This window comes from Podarcis bocagei, assembly GCF_964188305.1.
Source record: "Podarcis bocagei genome assembly, chromosome: 4".
Lineage (NCBI taxonomy): Eukaryota > Metazoa > Chordata > Lepidosauria > Squamata > Lacertidae > Podarcis > Podarcis bocagei.
In genome coordinates, this window is record NC_138128.1 from 93,358,339 (window position 1) to 93,373,398 (window position 15,060).

Below are 15,060 nucleotides of genomic sequence, written 5' to 3' on the forward strand. Positions count from 1 at the left end.
GCTCCAGGGAGAAGATCGCTTCTCCCCGCCGCCCCTTGCTTCAAAAGAGAAGACCCGCTGTCCCCGGGGCAAGCTTCGTTTTGCGAAGCAAGCCCATAGGGAAATTCGTCTTGCAAGGCAACTCGAAAACGAAAAAACCTTTCGTTTTGCGAGTTTTTCGTCTCGCGAGGCGTTCGTCTTGCGGGGTACCACTGTACTGTACTACTTTGTTTAGCCACTTTAGTAACATAACTTTATGTTGCTGGTGCACAATATACAATAGAGGTCCCACAACAAACCTGGTTTGCATATGTTGCTTGAGCCTGTGGTTAGCTCTGGATTGAGGGAACACATAAGAACAGTTAATTATTAAGCGATAAATACCACTAGTATATGTTGAATTGAAACACAAAACATACTTAATTTCTATTCATCATGTTACGTTGTTTAATTAACAAAATTATTCCACCTTGTTGCAAAACTATCATCCCTCTGTTTTTGATGCAATAGTCAAATTAACTCTTTTTAACAAACTGCCACAATTTTTCTACACATTCTTTTGCAACAAATACTTTAGCTGTGGTCAACGTATAGGAAATCTCTTCTATTTCCCCCCCTAATCCTTTCCCATCATTTAAAAGGAAAAGAGTGGAGGGGGACTTTATGAAGTAGCCTTTTTAATAATAAATAAATATGACTTTAATATTTTTCCAATACTTTGTTTTGTGTGTCTGTCTGTCTATCTATCTATCTGTCTATCTATCTATTTTACACCCCCACCCCCACTGCATCATAATATATATCACAGACGTATACAGCAATATGAAAGCATAAAACCACAGGCCAGAGGCTCCCTGCTTATGACCTAGAAGTTTGTCCCCCTGTGTGGAACCAGTGGCCTAAATTTCAGGGAAGGGCCATGGTTACTTATCCTACCACTGTTGTAATCAGCAGGTAGGCATTGGGCTTGGATCTTCTATCAAGAACTGCAACATTTGATAATCTGATTTGTGTGATTTAATGGGGCTTTTTTTTTTTTTTTTACTTGTTGCAGTCAAAGAAAACTGCCCAAAGCTGCGCTCTTGTTCCAAGAAGATGCTGTAAATGGAGACTCATTCTTCAGCATTCAACCGTCCCATCTTCCATCAGGTGTACAAGAAGTAACGGTATATACAGCTCAAATACAGTGTTCTAAAGTGGGAATTTCTCAACACTTTGCTCCCAACCTTTTTTCCAGAGGCTTCACAGCTCTGCTCTAATCCCCACCTATTTCTGCTATTCAAAGGATGGAGACATGCTCTAACTCCCTCTGCCTAGTCTCTTCACCACAAACGTGGAACCTGTAACCTGCCAGATGTTTTTGGACTACAACTCCCATCATCCCTGACCATTGACCAATCTGGCTGGGACTGATGGAAATGAATTCCAACAGGTGGAAGACTGAATTCCAGCAACATCTGGTTGACTACAGGTTCCCCAACTTTACACATCCAGTGAGGATTCTGGAGAGAAAGCCAGGCAGCTGCAGTCTATAGCTTATCCTTAGGCTGCTTTGTGGGAGATAGTGCCTTCCTTAGAGAAATCCGAGAAAAACAGCAAAAATGAAATGAAATTTTGTCGCACTTTAAATACTGACAAATTTATTATGGCAAAAGCATTTATGGACCAGAAGCAACCTCATCATATGAATTGCTGTAAAAATTATCTTAAACGTGTCAGCCATTCTCAACTGAATGTGATTCTGTAACACTCCATTTTGCATTGTTGAAATTGGCAAGTTTTCCAAGTCCATTGAGAAAGGGGTGAGTTCCTTGCCCTTCATTGTTAGCTCTTTTTTATTGTGGTTTTCTTTATTTATAGTATATACCAGTCATAAACAGCGATTCATACATAGCTGATTTATTTTATTTTATTTTTTTTACAATCCCCCCTTTCAGAAGCACCATATGTCTATAAATACATTCACCTTCTAAGTCATTTCAGATTTTAAACTTTCATTTATTGATCAGCAGGAGGATTTGCTGGGAACACGTCAAAAGAAACCAGTGGAAGAGAAGGCAGGACCTTTGGGTGAACCTGGTACACTTCACAGGTCTGATCTTGGAGGTGGGGATGCAGGAGAGCAGCAGAGGAAGGATGAAGTAAGGAAAATCTATTTATGTTGAACAAACCCCTGAAAAACATTCCTTTGGCAAGTATCTCTTCAATGATAGTGGAGTCTAGTTGTTAGAGTTGGTCTTAGGAAACTTTGATCCTGTTAACTTGGTTTGATTTTCACTAAATAAGTCACATTCTGCCATTTTTAGCCTCTTCTGTGACCTGGACATTAGCTCTTCCTGCTTTAGCTGTATTGGACAAGTCCTGTATTAAAATAGACTCAAAGCAGCATTCAAAAATTAAACACAATATCAGAATAAAATCTAATAAAATAATATATTAAGGCATGGTATTGCTGGGGAGCAGGGCAGAGAAGCAGTATTAGTAAATTCAGACATCAGTAAATCAGTGATTAGTAACCAAGGAACCTTTGGTACAGAAATCTTTTCTTCCAGCAGAAGTTCACTATTTTAATAACGCTATTTTAATATATTTAGCACCATTGGACAGTTTACAAAGTAACGTAAGCAAAATTATAGGCTCTTGCCCCAAGGATGTTACTGTCTTGAGTTTTTTTGAAGGGAGAGGCCAGGAGGTAGTTAGGCAGAGATGTTGGGGGTAAAAGTAGGAACCAGTGTAGCAATATATGCTTGGGCTTAGTTGTCTTAGAGAACAAGGTCTACAAGCATAAACTAAGCTTTGTGGGCAGAGTTGAGAGAGAGAGGTGGCTTTATGGGAGGGGTGTTTTAGGAATAAGGGGTAGTAAGGTAGAATAGGCAGTCTTGTTTAAGGGAGAATGGTATCTTTTGGGTAGCTGAGGATGTCAAAGTTGAAGAAGGAAAGGTCAGGAGCAGAGATATATCTGTATAATGGGTCAAGGCTGAGAAGGTTTTAAATGCCAGGACAAATAATTTGCATTATATATGGGAGTGGGCAAGAAAGCAATGCAGGAGTTTAAAGAGATCTTTCACATGGCGTGAATATGAGACAAGTGAAGCATCTTGGAAACAGAATCTTAGAGGTGAGAGTGAAAGAGAAGGTTGTAATAGAGAATAAATTGAAGGTTTCAGTGAGGGAACAGAGGAAGAGCTGAACCTTTGCAGCGCTGTATAGGGAGAAACCACGGACAAGATCACAGGAACTGCCAAAGCAGTGAAAATAGTCCAAAAGTGATGTATCAATTGACAGAATGAAACTGCCTATAAAATTAATATGTAATGAAAGACAGCGGTCATGAAAGTAAGTGGTAGCTATTGTTGTGTAACAATTTCTCCAAAGACCTCCAGTTATAGAAATCAGCTGTCAATCCATGTAGCCATTTTTGGCAAGGAAGTCAGCCGATGTTGGGGTCACTATACTTAAAAAAAAAAAAAGGAAAGGTGTCTACAGATTGCTAAGTAATATACAGATGACTTTCAGCAACTACATATAGATGTACATTTATATGTGTATACAGAGAGAGGGGGGGAGAGAGAGAGAGAGAGAAGACTGGCCTTTGAAATGTCAAAAATGAATGTGTTTGAAGGTTCAGAGAGTTTTGAGGTTTGTTTGGGAACCATGATCATTTGTGTGTTCCAGGCAGATGTGACCTTGCACCTTAAGCGTGCAACTCAATAGACAGTTTATTGCTACCTTGAGCATATTTTCTGAATGGTGGTAGGGAAAACAGAAACAGAAAGTAAATTAATAAATGAGAGAGGGAACCTTTTAATTTGTTGTTCCAAGTACTGGATAAGGGGGTGTAAAATCAATTCAACTACTTCTAAATCTAGCATGAGCATTTAGCGCAATCTGCTCTAGATCCAGTGGATAACTTACATTTGTTTGATAACTCTTAGCCCCTTTTGGAGAAAGATGTCAAAAAAAGGATTAAAAGTGTCTTTAGTTTATTTGACGAAGAGGAGAAAAATGAAGCTGTGGATGCTGATAAAATGACACAGAGGGAAATTGAAAAGGTGAGTGATACTGGAGTCATCCTAAAAATAAAGATACAACAATTAATATAAAAAAAATTTTTTAAAACACCACCGAAACACCCTAAACAATACTACAACCCAAGAGTCTGTTCAGTAGCTTTTGTATCTGGAGTCAGTCAGGGCTTTGCCCTCCCAGGCCAATTGGGAAAATGTCTACAAGTCAGGGAGCACATCTTCCAGGGCTCACAGCCAAGATGCCAGGTAAGAGAAAGTTCCTAACCAAGTGTTTAAAGGGTAAAGGGACTCCTGACCATTAGGTCTAGTCGTGACCGACTCTGGGGTTGTGGCACTCATCTTGCTTTATTGGCCAAGGGAGCCGGTGTACAGCTTCCTGGTCATGTGGCCAGCATGACTAAGCCACTTCTGGCGAACCAGAGCAGCACACGGAGACGCTGTTTACCTTCCCGCTGTGTGGGTTAAACCACAGAGCCTAGGACTTGCCGATCAGAAGGTCGGTGGTTCGAATCCCTGCGATGGGGTGAGCTCCCATTGCTCGGTCCCTGCTCCTGCCAACCTAGCAGTTCGAAAGCACGTCAAAGTGAAAGTAGATAAATAGGTACCGCTCCGGCAGGAAGGTAAACGGCTATGAAGAAAGATGTCTGCACTGTAAACACATAGCAGCAACAGTTACTTAAGGACACATAAAATTGAATCAGTATTACTTAATTAACATCATGAATCAGGGAGCAGGCAAGCATGGATAAGGGACCTCTGCTACTAGGTGGTGGTGAGGTTGTGTACACGAGCGTGTCATGTGCATTCACGCAGGTATCTGGAAAATTGAATTAAAAACTTAGAAATAAATTTACAAGTTGACAGATGTTATAAACTCAAGTTATTAAGGAGTCCACAAAGCCTCTTGAGCCTTGCTTCTTTTCCAGCCCTCCGAGAACAGTATCCCTTCCAAGAGCACAGGCGTCTTTCAGGATGAAGAACTTCTCTTCAGTCATAAGCTGCAGAAAGACAATGATCCTGATGTTGATCTTTTTGCTCGCAGCAAAAAAGAGGTCAGTCAGTCCAAAATACCTTTAAAGTGGGTGTCTGAAAAAATTAAAACCAAAAAGAACAATTCCTGTTAGAGCACTAGCAGAAAGAACTTTACAAAGGATGTTATTCAAACCCTGCTGACTTCGTGCAGTTAATCAAGGCGGCCATGCATATGCATGTAATAAAAAAATTAACAGTAGTTGAAATCTTAAGTCAATTCAATGTCTTTTTGTGGAAGACTCTTGCATCATAGAAGCCCTCCACCCATTTAGTGGGGAGCCTCCAAGCTGGTTTAAATGGACTTTAAGATTCTTCCTGGGCTACATTCCTTTCTTGTGCTTTTGCCTGTCTAGATTATGTGTCTGAGCAGTGATAATGGCTCTTGCTTACCTGGTTGGGGAATGGAAAGGAGTGTGTTGAGAAGGGGCAGAGTAGAGAAACTTGAGATTTCTGCATTGCTGGAATGTAGCCTCTACTGTGCAGAGATAAGACTCACATCAGCTGCTTTGCCTTCTTTTGCCTCTGGCCCTGCCCACCTCTGGAATGTGGCCCCCAGAAATCTGCTTGGGAGGGAAAGCTGTCCTTGGGCCCTAAATATTCCCTATCTGTGGTTTAAAGGGGACATAGTCAGAAAGTGACTCTTTGTGAGAAAAGGTAAAAAAAAGTCTAGAACCACACAAAAAATCTGCCTCTACTGTTCTGTAAAGGAATTTAATATTTTGCTTTATTTTACTTATAAGAGACTGATTTATTTCCATTATTAATTTCAGGTTCCAAAGCCCAGGGTAAAACTTCCATCTGATGGAGGGCTGTTTGGAGCTGATGATGATGGTGATGATGGTCTATTCAGCCCTTCTAAAGCAAAGCCCTTGGTACTTGCCATTTTGTCCTGAGAATTTGAGGAGCAGTAATGCGCAGAGCAAAGTTGCCCGTTGCCTTGCATATTAATCACATGGAATGTTACGGCTTAAAAAAAACCTGTTCTGCAGCCACATAAATTAAGCAAATTGGGAAGATGCACTGTTCATGCAAGTAGTGTTCTTGCTCATTGTTGCAGGATTTAGATTTTTGACTCACTTTTTGTGGAAAGAAGATTTTGGGACTAGAGCTAGACTGATTTTTTTCAGCTCCGCTCTTTTTGAACAAGGAAATTCTCCTGAAAACAGGGAGGAGATGAGACAAATGCCTCATACTTTCAGTTAATGGGAGTTGGCTGTACTGTACTTTTTAGGATGAAGCAGCCCTCCTCTTGTTTTGTTTTGTTTTGTTTGTTTGTTTGTTTGTTTGTTTTTAAAAACCCTCACCAGCCAGTCTTTGCAGCCAACAACTCTGCACAGCAGCTTTTTCGAGTTCCACATTTGTGCTAGATGTGGCACAGGAAAAGGAATATCCCAGGCTCCTCACATTGTCTGTGTGGTTCTTTTCTGCTTTTGAATGTTGCCTAATCAGAACAGGTTCCAGCACAGGAGGGGAGAATTACCGTTAACCATCCCCCACGCGCTGCCGACCCAATGCAAATTGCCTCTCCCCACCCCCATCTTAGTATTCATTTTTAAGATGGGAAAATATATATAAGTGTGCAGAATTTAGGGTATTCCTCTTCTTGTTCACTTACACTTCTTTATTTTACTTTTTGGAAGGTAGCAGAGAAGAAAACAGTAATCTCCTCTTTGGAAGAGGATAGTGAAGTTCCGGAAAGTAATAAAAACGCCAAACAAGAAGAATCAAACTTAAAGGCCACTGAGGTTTGTAAGTTCCAATTTTAGAGAGCTTCGAGAGCTTGTTCCTAAATGCAGTTCCTGAACTACCCCCATTTTCTATCTAAGCAAGCACATAAGACACTCAAATATCTACATAGATATTCTCTTTGCAATCTACATAGATATTCTCATTGCTCCTTTAACTGCCTCCTGGCATCCTGCCCATAGCTGTCAACCGTCCCTTATTTGGCGGGAAACTCCCTTATCCCAGTGCCGTTTCCCGCTGCTGTCCCTTATTGATGATGTCCCTTAAATTTCCCGAGTTTCAAAGGAAGCAGCTCCTCTCCCTCCCTCACTGCCGGCCAGGGAGAAGGGAAGCTCCAACTGTGTTGCTTGGCTGCATTGCTCATCCAATAAGGAGTTTAAGAACAACGGGGGGGGGGAGCTTGCATGCCTTGTGCCGATCAGATCGGCCGCGTTGCCTGGGGACTCGCCTTTGCTCAGCGCTTCCCAGCGGAGAGGTGTTGGTGGTTTTCCTTGCTGCATCCCCTTTGCCGGGTTGCTGCACTGTGGGAACCACAGCTTGAGGCTTCGTTTGGCTGCTGGCTGGGCTTTCTGCCTTTGGCTCAGAGAGGCTCAGAAGTCGAACCTACCTGTGCCCAGAAAATCCCTTATTTTGGCTGCTGATCCCTTATTTTTGAGGCTGCTGGTCCCTTATTTTCAAATCTGTAAGTTGACAGCTATGATCCTGCCCTTTCTCCACCCTTCTTCACCTAGTCACTAAGGCAAGGGTGGGGAACAGGATTTTGCTGGAGGGCTGGCTCCTTAGTTCTTCACTCCCAGCAGGCTATGTTGGCAGCTGAGTGGGCCTTCCGACCTCTCAAATCACATGGTGCCACAATGTTAGGTCACTTACATTTCCTTTCCAGCATGGCTTGAAGTCACGCTGTGCTGCAAAGGAAGATCAAAGTGGGGCTTTTAAGTTCCCAGTTGGGGTTACATTTCACGCCAAATTTAGAAGACAGTGAATCTGTAACCCACATGTCAAGGAACAGCCAAGAGCACATTTTCAAGATGGTTCCTTTTCAACCATGTATTTTCCTGTCTCACACCTGATGCTTTATGGCCTTCGGGGAAATGGCATTGTGGGCTAAATTCAGGCCTCCCCCTATTGAATCTAATGAGGCCCATAGGCTGCAGGCCACCCTGCGCTGTTGCAGAAAGGGCTCAGGTGGGGGGGCGGGGGCGGCAACCATACTTTCTGGGCTATCATACTGCTTCTGAGATGCTCCTGTAAAATACTGAGTGCATTACTTTTATTCACTTGGATTAATGTATATCTAATGTAATTTTTATACAGAAATCCACTGGCCTTGGTGCAAGTAAACATAGAGAGTCCTCATCTAGGATTGGAAAATTACAAGTAATTTATTTTACTGGCATTTTAGCTTTCAGTGTACTTTTCCTGCTAACTGTGGTTCTTCCACAATAAAATTCTTTTTCCCCCACTTCCGGCTTCAGTCCTTTCTTGTGAATGCAACATCTGCTTTCTGTAAATGCATGTTTCACAGGATGTGCTTTTTTCCTTTTGGGAAAGACATGTCTCTGGACAGGACTAAAATTCCTAAACTGAGGGGGAAAGGGCGAGAGGGCATGTCCTTCTGTGCGCATGCACTATTCTTGTTTTTCCTGATCTTTGTCAAATGTGGAAATGCTCTTGGTGATTTTATTTTTCTTGGATTTCACATTTATATTTTCCTTATCTACTGCTCCCATTAACAATGGCCTCTCCATCCCTTTCTAAGGCAAGCTTGGATATTAATCCAGCAGTTTTGCTGCCCAGTGCGAAGCCACCTTCATTGTATCCAAAGACTCCGATTCATGAACCTCATGGCGTACAGCATGTTGAAACAGCCTCTGCTGTAGGAAGTAATAAGGAGATGGGAGTCAGCTTTGATGATCCCATGCAAGCAGACACACTGCAAAATGCCAACAAGGTATAACTTTGTAATACTTCATGCAGCAGCATCCTTGATGCTATTTGGAATGTACCGTATTTTTTGCTTTATAAGACGCACTTTTTCCCCTTCAAAAATTAAGGGGAGATGTGTGTGCGTCCTATGGAGCAAATGCAGGCTCATTGGCTTCAGCGATAGCAACGCAAAGTCTCCGGAGGCTTTGCGTTGCTTTCGCTGAAGCCTGGAGTGCAAGAGGGGTTGGTGCGCACCGACCCCTCTCGCTCTCCAGGCTTCAGGGATAGCCGCCTGAAGCCTTTGGAGCTCAGTGCGAGTTCCCGATGCGCTCCTCAGGCTTCGGGTTCCTTTTGCTGAAGCCAGGAGAGCAAGACTCTCCCGGCTTCAGCAGAGAGGGAGAGCTACGCAGTGCCCCTTCAGCTAAGCGGGAGGAGAAATGGAAGGGGCTCCGTTTCTCCTGCCGCTTCGCTGAAGGGGAGCTGAGCAGAGAGGGGGAGAATTTTTTTTTCTTGTTCTCCCCCTCTAAAACAAGGTGCGTCCTATGGTCGGGTGCGTCCTGTAGAGCGAAAAATACAGTAAGTTTACTTGTTTCTCATTTTGTGTCCTGTTGTCACCTTGGCTTCATTGTTATTGCAGTGCAGAATCAAGGTGACTGGGAAACGAAGGCCACCTACCAGAAATGCCAGGCGATTGGCTGCTCAACGGGATAACTTGAATGACATGAACATTGCTGAGGATCCATCCCCGCCTCTCTTCAAAGAAAGCTCTGAGCCACCAGCCACATTGCATCCCTCCAACGTAAAACTGCATAGGAAGGAAAACACTGAAGAATCTCAATCGCCTCTACCAACCAACAGCAGTGAGCAGCTTCACGAGGCAGCTGGTATCCCTGGCTCAAAATCAGCAGCCCAGCCTATTGTGCATGATCTCTTTGAGCCAAATGATATTTTTGCTGACAGCATAGCATCTAAAGTGACCACGAGACCAAAGGCAAAGGTGGAAACGGAAAGCCTCATGAGCCAGGTCCCTAAAGGTGGGGAAGGTCTGCCTGTTCCATTGACATTGGATGGTGCAAATAGTGAAGGCCTCTTCCAGGCTGAAAAGCCCTCAAAGAAACCCGACCCAACTCCATTCTTGGAGGATGAAGATGATCTCTTTGCCACCAGTAAAAAAACTGTGAAGAGGAAAGATCCAAAACCCATTCCTCAGTTAGTCCAGGATCCTTCCGTCCCAGATATTTTTGAGGTAATATAGAAACATAGAATTTTAGAGTTGGAAGAGACCTGCCAGTATGTGAATGTTGGAATCTTGTTCCTTCGGGCCTGGATATGGCTTCTTTTGTGCTCTGCTACTTTTGCTTAGCACAGGGATGGGAAATGTGCATCTTCCAGATGTTGAGCTCCATTTCCCCGTCATTCCTGACCATTGGCCTTGTTGGGGCCAATGGGAGTTGGAGTCAGACAACATAGGGAAGACCACAGCCTCTCTGTTCCTGGCTCAGCAACTCTGTAAGCATGGGCTTACAGTCCACTGCATAAATTCCTCTGAAAATTAGATAGCACAAGGGTGTGATGTCATATTGTAGAATGGGGAGGTGGCTATGTTGTGATTTGGAAATCTTGATTAACTCTGGAAAGGTGTAGGAAACATAGGCATGTTTAACTTCTTCATTGCCAGTCTCCTCCTTTTACCTGGTCTCTGTGGGTTTTCTTTCCTGGGCCAGCCTTTGAAACATGATGATACTTTGGCAAATCCTGAGTACAATTCACCCAGTTCATTTCCATTTTTCCCCTCCACTGGATTTTCTCAGTGAAGAGGCAGTTGCTTTATTTATCTATCAAGCATTTATGTAGATTTTGTTGTGATGTGTAGTGTGCTTTAAAATTCTTACACATTCGGCAGAAGTTATTAATGGGCTGCTTTATGTGTTACTGGAGTAGCAGGGAAGAGAATTCAACTTGGCTAGATTCTATGTTGTACCACTGGCATCTGTGTCAGGTATCACACACAGAGGTAGCCTGAAAACTCCCACTTTTTAATTTTGGAATTATTTTTCAAATACAACAAAAAGAAACATTGCCAACTCACATCACACTTCTTTTTTATTTATTTTTTAAAAACCTTGCTATGTAGCATATAAAGAAGTAACTTGCTCATGTTGATAGAAATGTGTTGATGCCAGAGAAAGATAGGTACACTTTGCAAATCTCACTGCAAAGGAGCTACGCACATTTTACCTTCAGCACCAGCTGAAGATATGCCTCTTTGCCCAGAATTTTGTTTTTTTGGGGGGTGGGCTCAGTTGATGAGGCCAGTTGCCAGTTAATTGCCTACTGTACTGTGAACATTTAAGGATTTTTATTTTATATATATATATATATATATGCTTTCGTAGATTTTCACGGGTACAGGAATGCAGGTTTTGGTGTCTTCGGGTGTCTTCCCGTGTAAGAGTTAGGGTGTCTAGGCGACGTTTCGACGAGGTCTCACTCGTCATCTTCAGGCTGGTGCTTTCGGCTTCTTGTTACTAGAACAGAGCAGGATCTCAGTGTTTGAGTTCCTATAAATACTGTTGAGGGGGTGTGGTGTATAGCCTCCAACGTTCTGGGCAGAGAGGGAGTTCCCAGGTTAGTGTGCCTTTTCTTCTTTTGTTCCTATATATATATAGATGTTTTATGTCTTTTTACTGCAGTTTTTGCGATTTTAGAATTGAATTGTTGTGTATGAGTTGTTGTGTTGTGACTTGTGATCTGCCCTAGGATTATTAAGCAAGGAGGGGTGGGATAGAAATTTGATAAATACCATGATTGCCTATAGCAGGGGACGCCAACCTTATTGGGTCCCAAGGTACATTTGAAAATTGAAGAAATGGCACAGACACTACAAACGGAAAACTGGTAATACTCATTCCCTCCAACCCCAAACCAGGCAGAATGAGAGCAGCTGTATTCTGAATTACCAGCCTCCAAGTAGCGAGAGTAGGGAAATGTGGCTACACAAACTTGTCCTATACTGAAACTTCTCTTCTTTTATTCAAGGATGATATATTTGCATCAGAAGCTCTTAAGCCGCCTGTCAAAGCAAAATCAAAAGAGCTGGAAGTGAACCTGTTTGATGATGACGTTGACATCTTTGCTGATCTTGCAGTAAAACCAAAAGAAAGGAGCGCCAAAAAGAAGATGGAATCTAAATCTATATTTGATGAGGAGATAGGTAAGGAGTTAATGTAAGCAATTAGGTCTGTAATATGGTTACAAGTGCCAAGTGGTGGTTTTCATAGGGTAGAGAAAATTTATTATCTCCTCTGAATGAGCAGTTTGCATTGAAAGGATATCCTCCCATTGAAAGAAAATTCCCACTGCTTGTCTGTAGCTATCCCAATAATCAGTCCCCATCCCAGATGATGCTATATTTGCATTTTGAAAAGCCTGCATAATGTGAAAGTGTGTTTTTTGTTAATACACGGCAGAGGGGTGCTGTGTTTTCAAATGTTCTGTTACTTCCAACAAAGTTTTGGTGTTAACAGTGTTTACAGAATAGACTAAAATGTGAAACATCCAAAGTATCTCAGTACTTGGCTCAAACGCTTTTGGCACAGTCAACAGCTCCTGTATCTGTCATTACTGACCCACTAAATTCCATGAGCAGGTTCAGTGTTGCTTCCCGGGCCATAGCTACTAACCTTGTTTTGTATCCGGTTAAATTCACACCAGTCACAAAACCTATTATTTGACTTTCACAACTCCATTTGAACCGTAATAATTTCCTTCTCATTCTCTAGAGGTTTGGGGGTATCCATAGTTAGGATGGCAGAAAAAAATAAATACAGCAAATATGTACATACTTGATATTTTGTTGTTTTTTATATAGCTAGAGACACTATCCAAAAATAGAAAATAGAGAAGCAAATGGAGACAAAACTAAATGGGCAAATATGATGCAATTATTTCTGCTACACATTTAGTTACAGTAGGAAATTACATCTGGAATGGTCTAAAGGCTTTGTGAGTTTTGAGGAGGGATTTGACGTAAATAAGGGTGAAATTCCATAGAGACTATTTGGAAGGCAATTTAAGGCCTAAGGGACAGGATGGGAGAAACGGCAGTTGTTTCAAGGAACAAGAATCTTATAGAAACTAAAGTTCTGCCTTTTAATAGGAAAAAATAGAAAAGATTACTATCTTCCCATGTAATGTGCACTGATGAGTATCTTTCAAGATCATTAAAATGGCAAGAGACAGAATATTGTCTAGTTAATACTTGAGGCAGGTCATGTAATTTTTGAGTCTGAGATAATCTGAGCAGGAGCTGGGACTTTTCCATGACCATTGCCTTAAAACAATTCAGCAATGGGCAGAAAAGGGTGGTGGTGAAAGGTGACAAAACACACAAACCTAGTAGTGTCTGTCTCCCTTTTAAAATGGAAGCCAGCAATATCAATTTGGCAAAACTTTAGAAGTCATTGGCAATATAAACCAGGTTCATCACACTTGCACACAGACAACATTCTCAGCCAAATGTAGCTTTTTTTTACCATTGGCAGTAATTGTGTATTTCCATTTCCCTTTCTCTCTCTCTCTCTGTCTGTCTGTGTGTGTGTCTTTAGATGATATCTTCTCACCTAGTAGTCAATCCAAGACAACCATCAAGAAGGCCCAGTCCTTTCAGGCAGCTTCAGGAACTAAATCCGAAATCAGATCATCAAGTACATTTGAAGACCCGCTCAATGTATTTGAAGGTCAATGAAAATGTAGCCGTTGACTCTTCTGTAACACTCTTATCCTGCCCAGTACTAATTCCCTTGCTTTCCGATTAAACTCCTGGTATGACGGAGCTGTTCAGGCTCGCATCTAAATATTTCTCCTTCCAGGGCATCAAAAGAAACATAGTGTTCCAAAAATAATTTCAGTACCCTGTAGCACTTCTGTTCCAGTTCAGTAGCTTATACATTGACCTGCTAATGTAATCTTTTGTACAGAGTATAGATTTTATTAATCAGAACTGTCAAAATAAATCTGATATTGATAAATACAATTTGTAAAACCAGTTTTTGTGTATGGGGTGTTAGGGGAGAGGGGTAGGACCTCTGGTGGGGGACACATGCTCCTTCTGGGTTGCACCTTGGGTCCCCACCCTGCACTCAGCTCTCACCTGTGGCTCCTGGATGCTGCCAGGATGTGGCTTCGAATGGCTGGCTAAACTTGATGGGGGTAGCCAGTGGGTCTCAAACCCTCAGACAGTCAGTCCAACAGTCAAGGTGGAGAGAGAAAGGAGGGGCAAATGGGGCTCGTCAACCTGGAAAGGTAGCTCATCTAGGAGAAAGGCTATCTTTGGGAAGAGTAAAGTGTGGTGTAGTGTGGTGTGGTGTAATGTAGTGGTTAAGAGCGGTAGTCTTGAAATCTGGGGAACCGGATTCGCGACTCCGCTCCTCCACATGCAGCTGCTGGGTGACCTTGGGCCAGTCACACTTCTTTGAAGTCCCTCAGCCCCACTCACCTCACAGAGTGTTTGTTGTGGGGGAGGAAGGGAAAGGAGAATGTTAGCCGCTTTGAGACTCCTTAAAAGGGAGTGAAAGGCGGGGTATCAAATCCAAACTCTAAAGGCTAAGTAAGGTCCTACACCTTGCCAACAAAGGTCCGTATAGTAAAAGCTATGGTTTTCCCAGTAGTGATGCATGGAAGTGAGAGCTGGACCATAAAGAAGGCATTGCCGAAGAATTGATGCTTTTGAATGGTGCTGGAGGAGACTCTTGAGAGTCCCATGGACTGCAAGAAGATCAAACCTCTCCATTCTTAAGGAAATCAGCCCTGAGTGCTCACTGGAAGGACTCCAATACTTTGGCCACCTCATGAGAAGAGAAGATTCCCTGGAAAAGACCCTGCTGTTGGGAAAGATGGATGGCACAAGGAGAAGGGGACAACAAAGGATGAGATGGTTGGACAGTGTTCTCGAAGCTACCAGCATGAGTTTGACCAAACTGCGGGAGGCAGTGGAAGACAGGAGTGCCTGGCTTGCTCTGGTCCATGGGGTCACGAAGAGTCGGACATGACTAGACTACTAAACAACAACAACAACAAGGTCCTACACAAATCCAGAGTGGAAGGAGGAATCTCGTACGCCTCCTTCCAGCAACTCCCGCAGCCAAACTGGTGCCAAATGTATTGCTCTGCTTTCTTTTGGATCACATCAGTGAGTCCGAGAGGCATGTCATCCGGGCAGCCCAGGACCCCCATGCCCAGTGTGTCTGGGCAGCAGTTCACCCCCAAAGGCGCACTCCATTGTCTCTCCAGACAGATGGGGGCTTATTTCCTGCCTCCCAATATTCTTAAACAGGCATAGGAAACCTTT

The 15,060-nt window shown here is 42.8% G+C and overlaps 1 protein-coding gene across 4 annotated transcripts in view; it reads left to right on the forward strand.

Moving 5' to 3' along the window:
- The window catches only part of LOC308585673 (WASH complex subunit 2-like), a 38,986-nt gene extending 25,240 nt beyond the window's left edge, over positions 1–13,746 (forward strand). For 2 of the 4 annotated variants that reach the window (XM_081191582.1, XM_081191583.1), the window contains 11 exons: positions 1,034–1,145; positions 1,989–2,120; positions 3,915–4,031; positions 4,934–5,059; positions 5,810–5,911; positions 6,680–6,784; positions 8,100–8,162; positions 8,545–8,736; positions 9,349–9,957; positions 11,751–11,925; positions 13,319–13,746. In XM_081191582.1, the coding sequence (XP_081047708.1) occupies positions 1,034–1,145; positions 1,989–2,120; positions 3,915–4,031; positions 4,934–5,059; positions 5,810–5,911; positions 6,680–6,784; positions 8,100–8,162; positions 8,545–8,736; positions 9,349–9,957; positions 11,751–11,925; positions 13,319–13,458 (1,873 nt within the window). In that variant the 3' untranslated portion in view covers positions 13,459–13,746. The remainder of the gene's footprint in view (positions 1–1,033; positions 1,146–1,988; positions 2,121–3,914; positions 4,032–4,933; positions 5,060–5,809; positions 5,912–6,679; positions 6,785–8,099; positions 8,163–8,544; positions 8,737–9,348; positions 9,958–11,750; positions 11,926–13,318) is intronic. The other 2 variants (XM_081191581.1, XM_081191584.1) reach the window with 2 other exon arrangements.
- The last annotated feature ends 1,314 nt before the right edge of the window (positions 13,747–15,060 follow it).